At 54.7% G+C, this 13431-nt stretch overlaps 1 protein-coding gene across 8 annotated transcripts in view; it reads left to right on the forward strand.

Moving 5' to 3' along the window:
• The first annotated feature begins 2343 nt into the window (after positions 1-2343).
• CUNH10orf143 (chromosome unknown C10orf143 homolog) overlaps positions 2344-13431 on the forward strand; it is a 55941-nt gene continuing 44853 nt past the window's right edge. For 5 of the 8 annotated variants that reach the window (XR_006603131.1, XM_045068508.1, XM_045068506.1 and 2 more), the window contains exon 1: positions 2344-3643. Coding sequence is in view for 6 of the 8 variants with exons in the window: in XM_045068508.1 (XP_044924443.1) it covers positions 2416-3643 (1228 nt within the window). In the remaining 2 variants the exon portion in view is untranslated. The remainder of the gene's footprint in view (positions 3644-13431) is intronic. The other 3 variants (XM_045068511.1, XR_006603132.1, XM_045068510.1) reach the window with 3 other exon arrangements.

Here is a 13431-nt window from a genome sequence, read left to right on the forward strand (position 1 = left end):
TCTCTGTTTGTCAAGTAAATAAATAAAATTAAAAAAGAAAAAAAAAAGAGAATGTCCTTCTTTAAGGCTAAACAGTATTCCATTGCATGGGTGGACCACATTTTATTTATCCATTCATCTGTCTCTGGACACTTGGGTTCTTTCCACCTTTTGCTACTGTGTCTAGTGCTGCTATGAACATGGGAGCTAGAGCCCTGGCTTTCAGTTATCTTGTGTTATAAACCCAGAAGTGGAGCAGGATAGTAATTTTATTTTTCATTTTTTGAGGAAATGTTATACAGGATTTTTTTTTTATGTTTTAAGTTTTTATTTAAATTCTAGCTAGTTAACATATAGTGGAATATTGGTATCAGGACTAGAATTGTGTGATTTATCACTTACATACAACACCCACTGCTCATCATAACAAGTGCTCTCCTTAATGCCCATCCCCCATCTAGCCCATCCCCCCTCACCTCCTTCTGTCAAGGTCAGTCTGTTCTCTAGGGCTAAGAGTCTCTTACGTTTGTTTCCCTCTGGGTTTTTTCCCCTCCCTCAGAAGAGATGAACACATCTCTTTTGTATCTCATATTCCGCGTATCAGCGAAATCATGTGCTATTTGTCTTTCTCTGACGGACTTCACCATTCTTTTAATAGTGTTTGACATTCTCACCAGCAACACCCAAGGCTTTAATTTCTCCACGTCCTAGCCAACACTTGTGTTTTTATGATGGGCCTCCCAAAGGGTATGAGGTGGTACCTCATTGTGCTTTGGATTTCCATTCCCGATAACCAGTTGATGTTGTGCATCTCTGCAAGCGGGTATTGGCCATCGTGTATCATTTTTGAAGAGATGTCTATGCAAGCCCTTTGCCCGCTCTTTAGTCAGGTTGTTTGTTTCTCTGTTGTGGAATTGTAGGCGTTCTTTATGGATTCTAGATATTAACTCCTTATCAGAGACATGATTGGCCAATATTTCATCTATTTCGTGCGTTGCCTTATCACTGTTAATAGTGTCCTTTGATGCACAGAAGTGTCTAATTTTGATATCATCCAGTTTATGTATTTTTGTTGTTGTTGACTCTGGTTTTGGAGTCATATGCAAGAATCCAATGTCATGAGGATTTTCCAGATTTTTTTCTAATAGTTAATGTATTTGCTTTAAAATATTAAAGTAGTGAGTACTATAAACATAACAAATGTTTTATATTATTTTTAGTTTTAAAAATTTACGATATTAATTTAAACCAATATACTAAGTAATAGCAGAGTTTTGTATACATATTGTAATTGACGCCCAAATGATTGGTGTTTGGTAGTGTATTACACTAAATTGTGATCTATTAAATATGTATCTATTTCTGTACACAGTGTTAAAGAAAAAATTATTCATGACACTTGACATGAAGGTAAGGCAGACTTTATTCAAGGGGATCATTGTGGCAATTTTTTTCTAACAGTTAATGTATTATGACAGTTGTAGGAATTACTACATTGGAGTTTTGCAGCAGGGGAGAAGAGTACGGTCAATTCCCAATACAAAGAAGAGGGAGACTTTATAGCCAAGGGGTGTGATCTGGGCAGGGGAAAGTTGGTGGGTGAAAAGTTACTAGGAGGAAGCATCTGGGATGAGGGGCAATTCTTTCTAAATCAACCTAATGGGATTCTTGCTGAAGGCAGGCGGGGCAGTCAGACATCACCTGGGGGCATGTGGGGAATGAAAAGCCCCATCAGATGCTGAGGCTCATCAGGTATCAAGGATCGGGGATTCTGGCAAACTGACTTAGCAAGATTCTTGCTTAAATTGGACGATGCAGAGACTGATGTGGAAGCTCAAAAGTTGGGGACTCGTTGAGAAGAGAGTTCATGGGAGCCCGAGGGCAGTTTGGTCAAGGAGAGGGTCTGTCACTAGCTTGTAGGCTAAGCTACATGACCCCCAGGACCCAACGGTTGACTCGGCATCCGGAAGAGCAGCCCCAAGTACCAGAGATACTGAAACCAGTCGGCACAGCAGATCACTTCATCTAAACTGCAACCCCAAGAAAAAAAAGCTTTTAAGGTAGGGGGAGTCCTACAGGATCACGATAGCGCCTTATTTTCCATTCTGCAATGCGAACAGGTCCTACAAGTGAGTTCTTCCTACATTTTGAGCAAACTCAGGTAAGCTGATACGAGACTAAAGCTGCGTTATGTCCCCGTTAGGGTGAATATTTGTGAACATTCGCGCGTTTTGCCCCAGAGATGCCGTGCTCGATTGTAGGGCGTCACCCAGGCCCTGCTGCAGGGGTTTCGCACCATGCGTATTCCTGCCCTTAACCCCCGAGATCCTGGATTCCAAGAACACACGTGCCCGCAGTCCCTCCTCCCACGCTGACCGCGCCGCGCCGGCACGGAGCACTGCAGAGCCGCGATGACCCGCGCATTCCTGCTGCAGGATGACGTCATGGGTCGGTCAGGCCGGGTCGCCTCGCGCGCTCCATCTCTTCTCGGGCCAGATCGCCGCACAGCGACTCCTCACGGCTTCCGGACGCGGGTGCGGGCCGCGGTCGCCGCGCTCCGTCCGGTCTCCGGGGCCGGCCTCGCGCGGGGAGAGCCCGGGTTTCGACACGGGGCGGTCGGCGGGCAGCGGCCCCTCGCCCTCAGGACGCCCCGCTTCACCTCCCGCCCGCAGGGCCCGGGACCGGCCGCGGGGAGCCCGGGCGGGGCTCGCTCGGGTCCCGGGGCCGGGCCGAGCCTTGGCCGGCGGCAGGGCGGTTCGCTCGGAGCCTCTAGCGGCAGAAGCACCGCCGAGGTCCGCGGCCCGGGAGGGTTCGAAGCTGCGAGCGACCGGCCGCCGGGGCCGCCCCTTTCCCGCCGCCGGCCGCGGGCGGAGGCTCGGCTCGCGCGGGCGTCGGTTAACCGCAGGGTCCGGCGGCGCTGCCCCCCCGGCCCGGCTCCCGGAGGACGCGAGCGCAGCGGCGGGCGGCGAGGCCCCCCCGGCCCCTCCGCACAGCCCCGCAGCCGGCCGGGAAAGCCCCGCGCGCGGCGCCCGCCGGAGGCCCGGGACCGCCCCACGCCGCTGCCGCCCGGAAGTGAGGCCAGATCCCCGGGACTACAGCTCCCAGAGACCCGCTCCCTCGCCCCAGCGGATTGGCTCGCTGCGCCGTCCATCAGCCACCCGCCGCGGGAAGACGGCTGCGACGGCGCTCAGCGACCAATCACGACAGCGAGGAGGCGGGCGCTCCCCGGCCGATCGGCCGCCTGTAGACCAGGCGTGGCGGGACGCTAACGGACTGGGTTCTTCGGGGTGGGCGAGAGGGGACAGGCCGGCCCTCGAGACGTGGGGACCTGGGACAGAAGCACAGGCCGGCCCTCGAGACATGGGGACCTGGGACAGAAGCACAGGCCGGCCCTCGAGACATGGGGACCTGGGACAGAAGCGCCCTTTTGCCCCGAAGACGCTGGTCTCCGCGGGGCCGGCCCCGCCGGGTCTCGCCTCGCCCGCATCGCTCATTGGCTCCCCCGGGACACGTGGGTGGGGGAGGCGTGGACACAGCGGCGTGGGCCGGCGGCCGCGGGGGCAGGAGAGGCCCGCGGACCCGGGCGTGGGGCCGCATGGACACGCTGGTGCTGGGCCGGTGGCGACGGCGGAGGGCGGAGGAGCTTCAGGTTCCGGGGGACGCGGTGAGCCCCGGGCCTGGGCGCGAGGGCCAGGAGGGCGGAGTCCCTGGGCCTGCTCCTCTGGGCCGTGCGGCTCCCCCGGGGCCTTCCCGGAGGCGGCCTGGCCGGGGTCGCGCCCGCGCCCTCCGGCGGGCTGGGTGAGGCCAGGGCCGAGGGGCGGGGTCAGGGGTGGGGTCAGGGGGCGGGGCCGCGGCGCTGTCCCGCCTCCGGGCCCCCCGGCCGCGCCTGCGCGGAGATGCGGGCTCGCGGGCGGCTAGTTCCGCGCTGTGGGCAGGACGCGACCCAGTGTCCTTCGCAGGGTCCTGACCCGCGCCGGGTCCGGGTGTGCGCGCTGCTGCTCCTGAGTCGCGCCCCCGCGTGCAGGCGCCGGGCGGGGCGGGTAGGGCTGCGGGGCGGAGGGCGCGCCCGGGTGCAGAGCTTCGGGCGGAGGGGACGGGGTGAGGCGAGGCGGCTGGCGGCGGGCGCCCCGATCAGGGTCCGGCGGGAGCTGGACCCGCGTGACCGGCCTGCGGGAGGCTGGAGGGGGAGCGGGCTGGGACCCAGGAATGCCTCAGCCTTTTCGGGAGCTGGAGGAGGGCCCGTGGGGCCGCAGCCGGGCTCTGACTTCCACGGCCGCTTGCGGGTTGGCGCTCCCCGCACCGCCTCGACTCGGGGGTCCTGGCGGAGAGCCCCCGGGAGCCGCCGGCCGCCCCGCCCCGGAATTCTGTGCCCTCTGCGCCTGCGGGCTCCATCAGCCTGGGGTCGGGCGCCCGAGTAAGGCAGCGCTGTTTGCTCCGATGTTTTGGTCGGCGTGTGGGACTGGCGAGTCTCCTTCCTGCCCAGGCGTCCCCACCCCCACTGCCTGACACCAGGCCAGTGTCACCTACGCCCTGTCACAGAAGCCCCGCACACCAGGGTCCATGTTACCGGGGCACGGGTTCAGCTTCTGCAAGGGAGGCTTCAAACCACGTTCGCTCCAACAAGGCGGAGGGTTGGGTGGGTTGGGGACCGTAAATGCAGGGCCGGGACTGGTGCTGCCCAGATCGGAGACACCCAGGGACCAGGTTCCTCCTGGTTCCTGCACTCCCCAGTGTTGTCCTCTTAGGTGAGGTCAGCGCTGGGTCATCACGACCCTGCTCACGTTCCATACGCTGGAAGGAAATGAAAGTGACATGATCATACTGACATTTTAAGAGCTTATTCTGGGAGCTCTGGGGAGAATGAAGGGGCTGGTGGTCAGAATGAAGGCAGGGAGTGTCTGGACGCCGAGAGGTGACAGGCTTGGACGGTGAGACAGTGAGACAGTGAATGGGCGGGCTCCGGGGCTGGGTGGGCAGTGCTGCTGTTACTGAGAGAGGATTGGTGTGGATCTGCCGCACAAAAGGAGCTGCGCTTGGGACAGGCTGCATTTTCCGTCTTTGGGACATTTAACAGAGGTTACAGGTACTTCTGCTCATTGAGTGGGTACCAGGGGGTTCTCTGTACCCTGTTGCTGGTCCCAGATTACAAGGGAGGAAGCTGTGGCGCAGGGAGGTTAATCAGCCCGGGGATGCACAGCTTGTAGGGAAGTAGGGCTTAGGCCCCACTGTCTGCCTCCAGAGCCGGTCTTCTCAGCTACGGGGCTCTGTAGCCTCCTGTGTGGGGCTTCGCAACAAAGTCCTTATTGATTGGAAAGGAAGAAAGGCTTAGAGGCGAAACCTTGGATGGCCTTTCAGATTGCCGTGCTGAAACAAAGTGCCCAGCCTGAGGCTGCAGTAGGCCCCCGGCCGTTGCCCAGGAGTAGTGAGCTCAGTGTCTAACTGCCAGGGTGTGTATGGCCTCTTAATGCCATAAACTGCTTGTTTATATTGTCCTGTGCCTTGGTCTTTGATCTAATAATCCAGATGGAGTTCAATAAAGTATCCAAGTCCTTGCTCTGCGTTTTCTGTTCTGTCTCTCTCTTTCTCTCTCTCTCACACACAGACACACACACGCCCCCTCCAGAATTTGGTTCTGTGCGAAGTGCATTTCCTACTTCTGTTCGCAGATTAGTGGCTCTACACCCTGTGCATTATGACCACCAGTGGAGTTTTAGGAACCGCAGCTGCCAGACCCAACTCTGTAGTAGCTTCACAAGCAGTTGTCAGAGCCAGAGGGAGCCACCTCCGCTCATCCCTCGAGGGCCCTGACTGCGGGAAGGGTGCCTTATGAGGTCACATGTGGAGCAGTTAGGTATCAGTAGGGTTTATCCGTTTCTGTTAGGTAGACATGTTTTGAGCACCTGGTGTGTAGCAAGCAGTATTCTAGGCTCTGCAGAGAGAAAAGGGAAATCCTTGGTTAGATTGACCCTGAGACCTGGGGGCATCAGGTGCGTGGCTCGTTCAGGCCCCCGCCCACGGCACAGTCACCACACTGCCTGTTCCAGAAGGAAAGCACATGCCCAGAACACCTCGAGTCTTGAATGCTCAGCCCGTACCATCCGTGAAGACGCTCCTTCCACATGACCTCTATAAAAAGCCAGTTCTCTGGGAGAGAAGCACCCAGAATGTCTCAGCTCACAATTGAATTGGTATCTTTTCCAGTTTCCTTTGGGTTGATCCAAGATCCATTTTCCAGCTTTTGATTCCTAAGGAGAAGTGGGCACTTCTCTCTTGTAATTTCCTTTGATTCTTTGTCAGTATCCTGTGGAAATAACATATCAGGATGCATTAATTAATTGGTATTGACAGGGTTTTTTTATCACTTGTTTTTTCTTTTGAAAAACATTTTTACCTTAGTATTTTTTTTTGGTATGTAATGTGTAATGTGCGTACAGTGATGTATTAGTTTCAGATACACAGTATGATTATTCAGCGGTTCTGTACACTACCCCGCGCTCATCACAGTGGGCGCACGCTTAATCCCCTTTACCGGACCTCCCACCCGCGGCCTCTGTGACAACCACGTTTGTTCTCTTTATTTAAGAAGGTTTTTTTTGGTCTCTTTTTGTTTGTTCTTTGTTCTGTTTCTTGAATTCCACATATGCAAAAGCATATGGTATTTGTCTTTTGCTGGCTGGCTTAATTCACTTAGCATTGTATCTTCTAGGTCAGTCCGTGTTGCAGATGGCAAGACTTTGTTCTTTTTTGCGGCCAGGTGATGTTCCGTTGTGTGTATATACTACATCTTCTTTATCCATTCATCTATGGATGGACTCTTGGGCTGCTTTCATACCTGGGTTTTTGTTGATGCTGCTGCTGTAAACATAGGGGTGCATGTATCTTTTTGCATTAGCGTTTTCATTTTCTTGGGGTAAATACCCAGTCATGGGATTACTGGATCATATGCTGATTCTGTTTTTAATTTTTTGAGGACCCTCCACACGGCTGTCCACAGTGGCTGCACCAGTTTGCCTTCCCACCCATGGTGGACGATGGTCCCTTTTTTCCCATATCCTCACCAGCACTTGTTATTCTTGTGTTTTTTATTTTAACCATCCTGACAGGTGTAAGGTGGTAGCTCTTTGTAGTTGTGATTTGCATTTCTGTGGTGATTAGTGATGTTGAGCGTCTTTCCATGTGTCTTTTGGCCATTTGTATGTCTTCTTTCAAAAATGTCTATTCACGTCCTGCCCATTTAATTGGATTATTTGGGTTTTTTGATGTTGCGTTGTATGAGTTCTTTATATATTTTGGAAATTAACCCTTTATCATATATATCATTTGCAAATATTTTCTCGCATTCACTAGGTTACCTTTTGTTTTATTGGTTATTTCCTTTACTGTGCAAAAGCTTTTTATTTTGATGTAGACTCAAAAGGTTATTTTTGCTTTTGCGACCCTTGCCTCAGGAGACAGCAGCTTCTTACTAGATGTCCAGAAGATTGCTGCCTGTGTTTTCTTCTAGGTTTTTTATGGTTTCAGGTTTCATGCTCAGGTCTATAATCCATTCTGAATTTATTTTTTGTATATGACGTCAGAAAGTGGTCCAGTTTCATGGTTTTGCATGTAGCTGTCCAGTTTCCCCAGCACCGTTTGTTGAAGAGGCTCGCTTTGTCCCATTGCATATGCTTGCCTCCTTTGTCGTAGATTAAGGGACCATGTAATTGTGGTTGTATTTTTGGGTTCTCTAGGCTGTTCCATTGATGTCTGTGTCTGTTTGTGCCAGTTTGCATGCTGTTTTGATTCCTACAGCTTTGTAGGATATCTTAAAATCTGGGGTTGTGGTAGCTTCAGCTTTGTTTTTCTTTCTTGAGATTGCTTTGGCTATTTGGGTCTTTTTTGGTTTCCTACGAATTTTAATATTAATTGTTTTAGTTCTGTAAAAAAATGTTCTTAGTATTTTGGTAGGGATTGCATTAAATTTGTAGATCTTTTTGGGTAGTATGGACATTTTAACAGTATTGGTTCTTCCAGTTCATGAGCATAGAATATCTTTCCATTGGTTTGTGTCTTTCTTTCTTTCTTTCCTTCTTTTTTTAAAAAAAATTTATTTATTTATTTGACAGAGAGATCACAAGTAGGCAGAGAGGCAGGCAGAGAGAGAGGGGGAAGCAGGCTCCCCGCTGAGCAGAGAGCCCAGTGCAGGGCTTGAGCCCAGGACCTTGGGACCATGACCTGAGCCAAAGGCAGAGACGTTAGCCCACTGAGCCACCCAGGTGCCCCTCCTTTTAATACAAGATTTTACTTACCTATTTGTCAGAGAGAGAGAAAGCACGGACGGGGAAGCAGGAGGCAGAGGGAAAGCAGGCTCCCCGCCGAGCAAGGAGCCCTTCCTGGGACTCGATCCGAGGACCCTGAGATGTTGGCTCGAGCCAAAGGCAGCAGCTTAATCCACTGAGCCGCCCAGGCGCCCCTTGTTTGGGTCTTTAATTTCTTTCATCAGTTTTTCAGGTTTCAGAGTACAGGGCTTTGACCTCTCTGGTTCCGTTTATTCCTAGGCGTTTTCTTACTTTTGGTGCAGTTATAAATGGGTTAATCTCTTCCTGCTCCTTCCTTATGGCTGGACAGAAGCGCAGCAGATTGCTGTGTACTTTGTATCCTGCGGCTTTACGGAACATGTTTGATGAATGGGCAGACTTGGATACAGAATCCTACAGTTCCAATCTACCGTTTTCAGCCGTTCGTGGCATCGCGAATAGTTGCGTCTCCCGTCGAGGGCGGAGGGTGTCTGCCGTCCTCTCTGCTCTGCCCGGAGCGTGTCCAGCCGCCGCCTCCCGCGCTCGCGCTGCGCCTGCCGTGGCCGCGGCCGTGGGTCCTGCTGCCGCCCGGAGCGTCGGACGGAGGCGGCGGCCCCGTCGGGGGACGGGGGGAGCGTCCCGCGGGCGCGTGTCCCGGGGAGCGAAGGGACTGTCCGGCCGCGGCGCCCCGGCTGCTCCCAGGGACCGGGCCGCGCTCGGGAGGGGCAGGGGAGGGACGGGACCCGGTGGGCAGGTGCCCACAGCGCGCCCCGTGGTCGCCGTCGCCGGCCCGGCTGCGGCTCAGCCCGCGTTTCTCCCGCGGCGGTCACCGGAGCCACGGGGAGGCCGCGACCCGTCCGGCCCGCGTGGGGTCCCTGCTGAACGCGGCCCCTCCCCTGCGTGAACCCGCCCCGTCCTCTTTCCCCTCGTGTCCCTCCTCGGACCTCCAGGCAGTTGCGTTGGGGCTGCCGCGGGCAGTGCCGCGTTCGGAGCGGGCGCGGGCGGTCCCCAGCCGCGGAGCCGGGGTCGCTGGCCTGCGCTGCCCAAGCCGCCGCGTCCTGGCGGCGGCCTGCAGAGGGCGCCGGTGAGTCCTCGTTTGCCGCGTCCCGCGGGCGGCCCGCAGAGGGCGCCGGTGAGTCCGCGTTTGCCGCGTCCCGCGGGCGGCCTGCAGAGGGCGCCGGTGAGTCCGCGTTTGCCGCGTCCCGCGGGCGGCCTGCAGAGGGCGCCGGTGAGTCCGCGTCCCCCGCGGCCTGTGGTCCCCCCGGGGCGGTGCGGCCGGCGTCTCCGTGCGAGCGGCGCCCCGGTGACCTGCGCGGACAGCGTTTCATGGGCTTCTCGCCGCGGTCACTTTGTGCGTGGACCATCCAGCGCTCGTGCGCGTGTGGAAAGCAGCTTTGCTCGTGATTCGCCTGCCACAGAGTCCGCTGTCACACGGGGCGCCGGCCGCGGCCGGGCTGTGTGCGCGGGGCTCCGTGCGCGTCTCCCGGCCGCAATCAAGGTCGCCTCGGGGCCGGAGAGACGCTGCGTGCCAGGGCCGGCCCGTCCTCCGCCCTCCGCAGCCCTCAGCAGCCGCGGCTGACCTTCCGTCTGTGTCCGTCTGTCGGCCAGGCCGGCGGGACCCGGACACAGGGTCGCTGCGCCCCGACCGGCTCCGTTCCTCGGCGGGGCCGCGCGTCGGACGCGCCGTGGACACGTGCCCGCGTCTCCCCCGTTTCCCGCGGGGGATCCTGCCGCCCGGTGCGGCGCTTCCCGTCCGTCGGTGCCTCGCCGGGGCCCGCGCGAGTCGCCGGCGCTTTGGGACCCGACGGGGCGCTGTGTGGGCGCCCGCGTGTTTGCGCACACGCGTGTTTGCTCGTGGGCTGGGACTGCGCGGTGGGACCGCTGCGTCCGACGGTCACCAGGCTTCACATTTGAGGAGCGGCCCCAGGGTGCCCCAGGGTGCCCCAGAGCGCCCGCTCCGTTGAGCCCCGGCGGCGCGGACGAGGCTGCTGGCCCTGCGCCCCCTGGCCTGACGGTGCGGTGCTGGGGCTCTGCTCTCCCGCGGCGTTCCGGTCGGCACTTTTCTAGTGACAAATGATGTCGAATGTGTTTTCACATAGTGTCGGGCCTTTTGTATGTCTTTGTTGGGGAAATGACCGTCCAGTCCTTTACTCGGTGAGGAATCAGGTCACCGCGTGGACTTGGAAGGCGTCTCTTTAGGACGCACGTCTTCCGTGCAGACGTGTCTGGACGTTTCCTCCAACAATGTGGCTTGTCTTTTCACTTTCGTGAAGCCGCCTTTCCGCGCCCACGAAGTCTTGGATGTTGATGACGTCCTGTCTGTTAACTTGGCTCTTTCTAGGTCATGTTGTTCTAGTCAGATCTGAGGATTCCTAACCTGAGCTCACCGAGATCTTGTCCCGTGTTCCCCTCTAAAGTGTCTGTGCTTTCCGCACGTACGTGGAGCTCTCTGATCCCTTTGTGGGAGTGTCGGTGTGGGTGTGTAGTAGGGCCCTAAGCTTCTCCTTCTGCACACGGAGCTCGAATCGTGCCCACACCGTTTCTGACGAAGACTGTTGTCTTGGCGCTTTCGTCAAAGGTCAGATCACCGTAAATGTACTGTTTTTTTCTGGGTTCTCCGTGCGCCCTGTTGATCTGTATGTTTATTCCTATGCCAGTAACACACTGTCTTGATTATTGTAGATCTGTTTAAGTCTATATTAACTTTTCAAATCTTTTTCATCCATGGTTTGGTTTTTAGTGTTCTTTGGTTTTATTTTTCAGTCTTATCTCCCCAGTTAGGCTGAAGCTCCGCCCTTTCAGGTCACCAGACTCCACACAAGTTAGTTCAGGTGTTGGGATTTCATTTTTCTCATCTACAAAACAGAAATAAAGTTTCTTACCCTTCCTATGTCATGAGGTTGTTAAGAGGATCCAATGAAGTACCCAACGTGGAAACGTCCCTAAGCTGCAGTTCTTATAACTGTGCGCGACCTTTATGAGTCCCAGCTGTGCTGGGTAAATTTGTATACCCGGTTTCATAAGATCCTTCACTTTAATCAGGAGGGTGACTGCGGTTTATGGTGGACTTTGTAAATCTCGCGAGCCTGCACTTGATCCTCCGTAGGTCTAGTAAGTTCATTCACGTTTTTTACTTTAATTGGAAGTAGGAGCATGGCTCCCTGCCCCCCGGCTCTGTTGTCTTCCTCCAGGTCACTAGCCCATTGGGAATTAAGTTGTCACTCTTGCTTTTGACTATGGTCTTAGACTGCTTCTCTTCCCTAAACCTCCCCATGTCCCAGCCAGACGGGGTAGGGGTATGGGCTGGGAAGCCCATGGACGGTTGGCTGACACGTCTTCCAAAAGTGGTCACAGCCAAATAAAGCACAGCATCAAGATGTAAGATCCATGTGGTTAAAGTTTCAGCGTGCCCTGAGAGTGTGGAGTGGAGAGGAGGAACCCTAGCTTCTGGTCTCTGTAGTGGACTCTGTGTCAGGTGTCACCGTCCTCAACCTCCCAAGAAAGCGGGCCTCCCAAGAGGGCACACCACACCATACCACGCCACACCACAGTGTTACTGAAGGAGACTCTGGGCCTGGTGGAGCTGTTTCCTCTCTGATGGTCTGCAGGCCTTATTAATCTTGCTGTTCCAGCATTAATGGTTTTGTATTTGGGGCTGGTGGACGCTCACACCTGCTCCTCCAGCAAAAGCGAATTTCTCTACTGAACTCCGCAGCCTCACGCTGCCACTGTTTCTGGTAACTAGGACTTAATTAACCAGCGTTACATTGCTAGTGCAAATGGTCTTTAGAAAGAAAAAACAGACTATGGACTCTGAAAAACAATCTGAGGGTTTTGAAGCGGCGGGAGCTGGGGTGTTGGGGGAGCCAAGTGGTGGGTATTATGGAGGGCACGGATTGCATGGAGCACTGGGTGTGGTGCATAAACCATGAATTCTGCTATGCTGAAAAGAAAAAAAAAAGGCCATTAGTCATAAAGATGCCCACAGTTTGTACAGAATGAAAGTTCAGATGTGTGTGTGCGCAGAGACTCACCCTCAACTGCATTCTGAGTTCTAGTGATTTACGTCTGTATTCTTTGTATGCTTAGCTTGTGTACTAGAGCATGCATTAAAGATGCTTAATTCAAGGTGTTTAATTTTTTAAGAATTAATCCATTTTCTGGCTGTGCAGATTGGGGAGAATACAGGGTGCTTTTTTGTTGACGTTTCAAGAAGTTGGCATCTTTTTTTCCTCCACATCCCTCTGGAGCATAGGGCGGAGGAACAGGTTTCCAGAGGTGGCCCAGGGCTGCGCTCCATGGGCTTGTGCCCCCTCTTCTGGCTCAGCAGTGTGTGCCAGGTGCGTTGTGAAGACGTCCCCAGTCTGGTTTCTCCCCTTCTGTCGAATCGTGGAGCCGTGACCCTCCTCCCTTCCCTGTGCACTGCTCGTCCAGCTGGGCCTCGGCACTTCTGATGGAGGAGAGAGTCCGTGGCAACCAAGGTGGGCTCATGCCTCCTCACTGGGGGGCACCTCGTTTTTGCCGACACCTGCCAGGGTTTTTGTTCTGTCAGTGAGGCAGCACGAGGCATATTTTATATTTTAATTTATGTGTCTTATCAAGTGTCTTCTCATAGCCAACCGTGTTTCTGTTTCCAGTGTTCTCTGGTGAGGTTGCTACTCGATTGATAGTCCATTATTGTTAAGTAATGGGGTCTTTGTGTATACTCGGGATTTTAATTTTGTTTATGCAGTGCAAGTGTCTTCATAGTTGGGTGGTAAATCTTTGTTTGCCTTTATGAAGGCTGACATAGCCTCTCCAGGAGGGAGTAAAATGAACCATGCAACACAATCCTAGAGTTAAATGTCTCCGCAGACTTCCTTTTCCTTTGGTCCAGGCCAATCCGTAATAACTGGACAATTTGCCAAGTAAGTGTCCAGGTCAATAGCGCATGCGGTCAGCTCTCAGTAATCCGCTGTAAATAGCAGAAAACATGAATAATTGAATGCACTCAGCTGGTCAGGGCCCCCAAGCAGGTAACCCCCACATCCCCCAGAGGAGCCCAGCTCTCACCCACCACCTACGTACCAGCGTGACTCCACCTTTCACCCGCTGCTGGGTATGGGGACCCAATTCCCCAACCGCCTGACCCACTTAAAGAATGGCAGCTTGTCGCCACGGATGAGCACAGGTCTGC

This window comes from Mustela putorius, unplaced genomic scaffold (genome assembly GCF_011764305.1).
Source record: "Mustela putorius furo isolate JIRA1106 unplaced genomic scaffold, ASM1176430v1.1 tig00003909_pilon_pilon_pilon, whole genome shotgun sequence".
Lineage (NCBI taxonomy): Eukaryota > Metazoa > Chordata > Mammalia > Carnivora > Mustelidae > Mustela > Mustela putorius.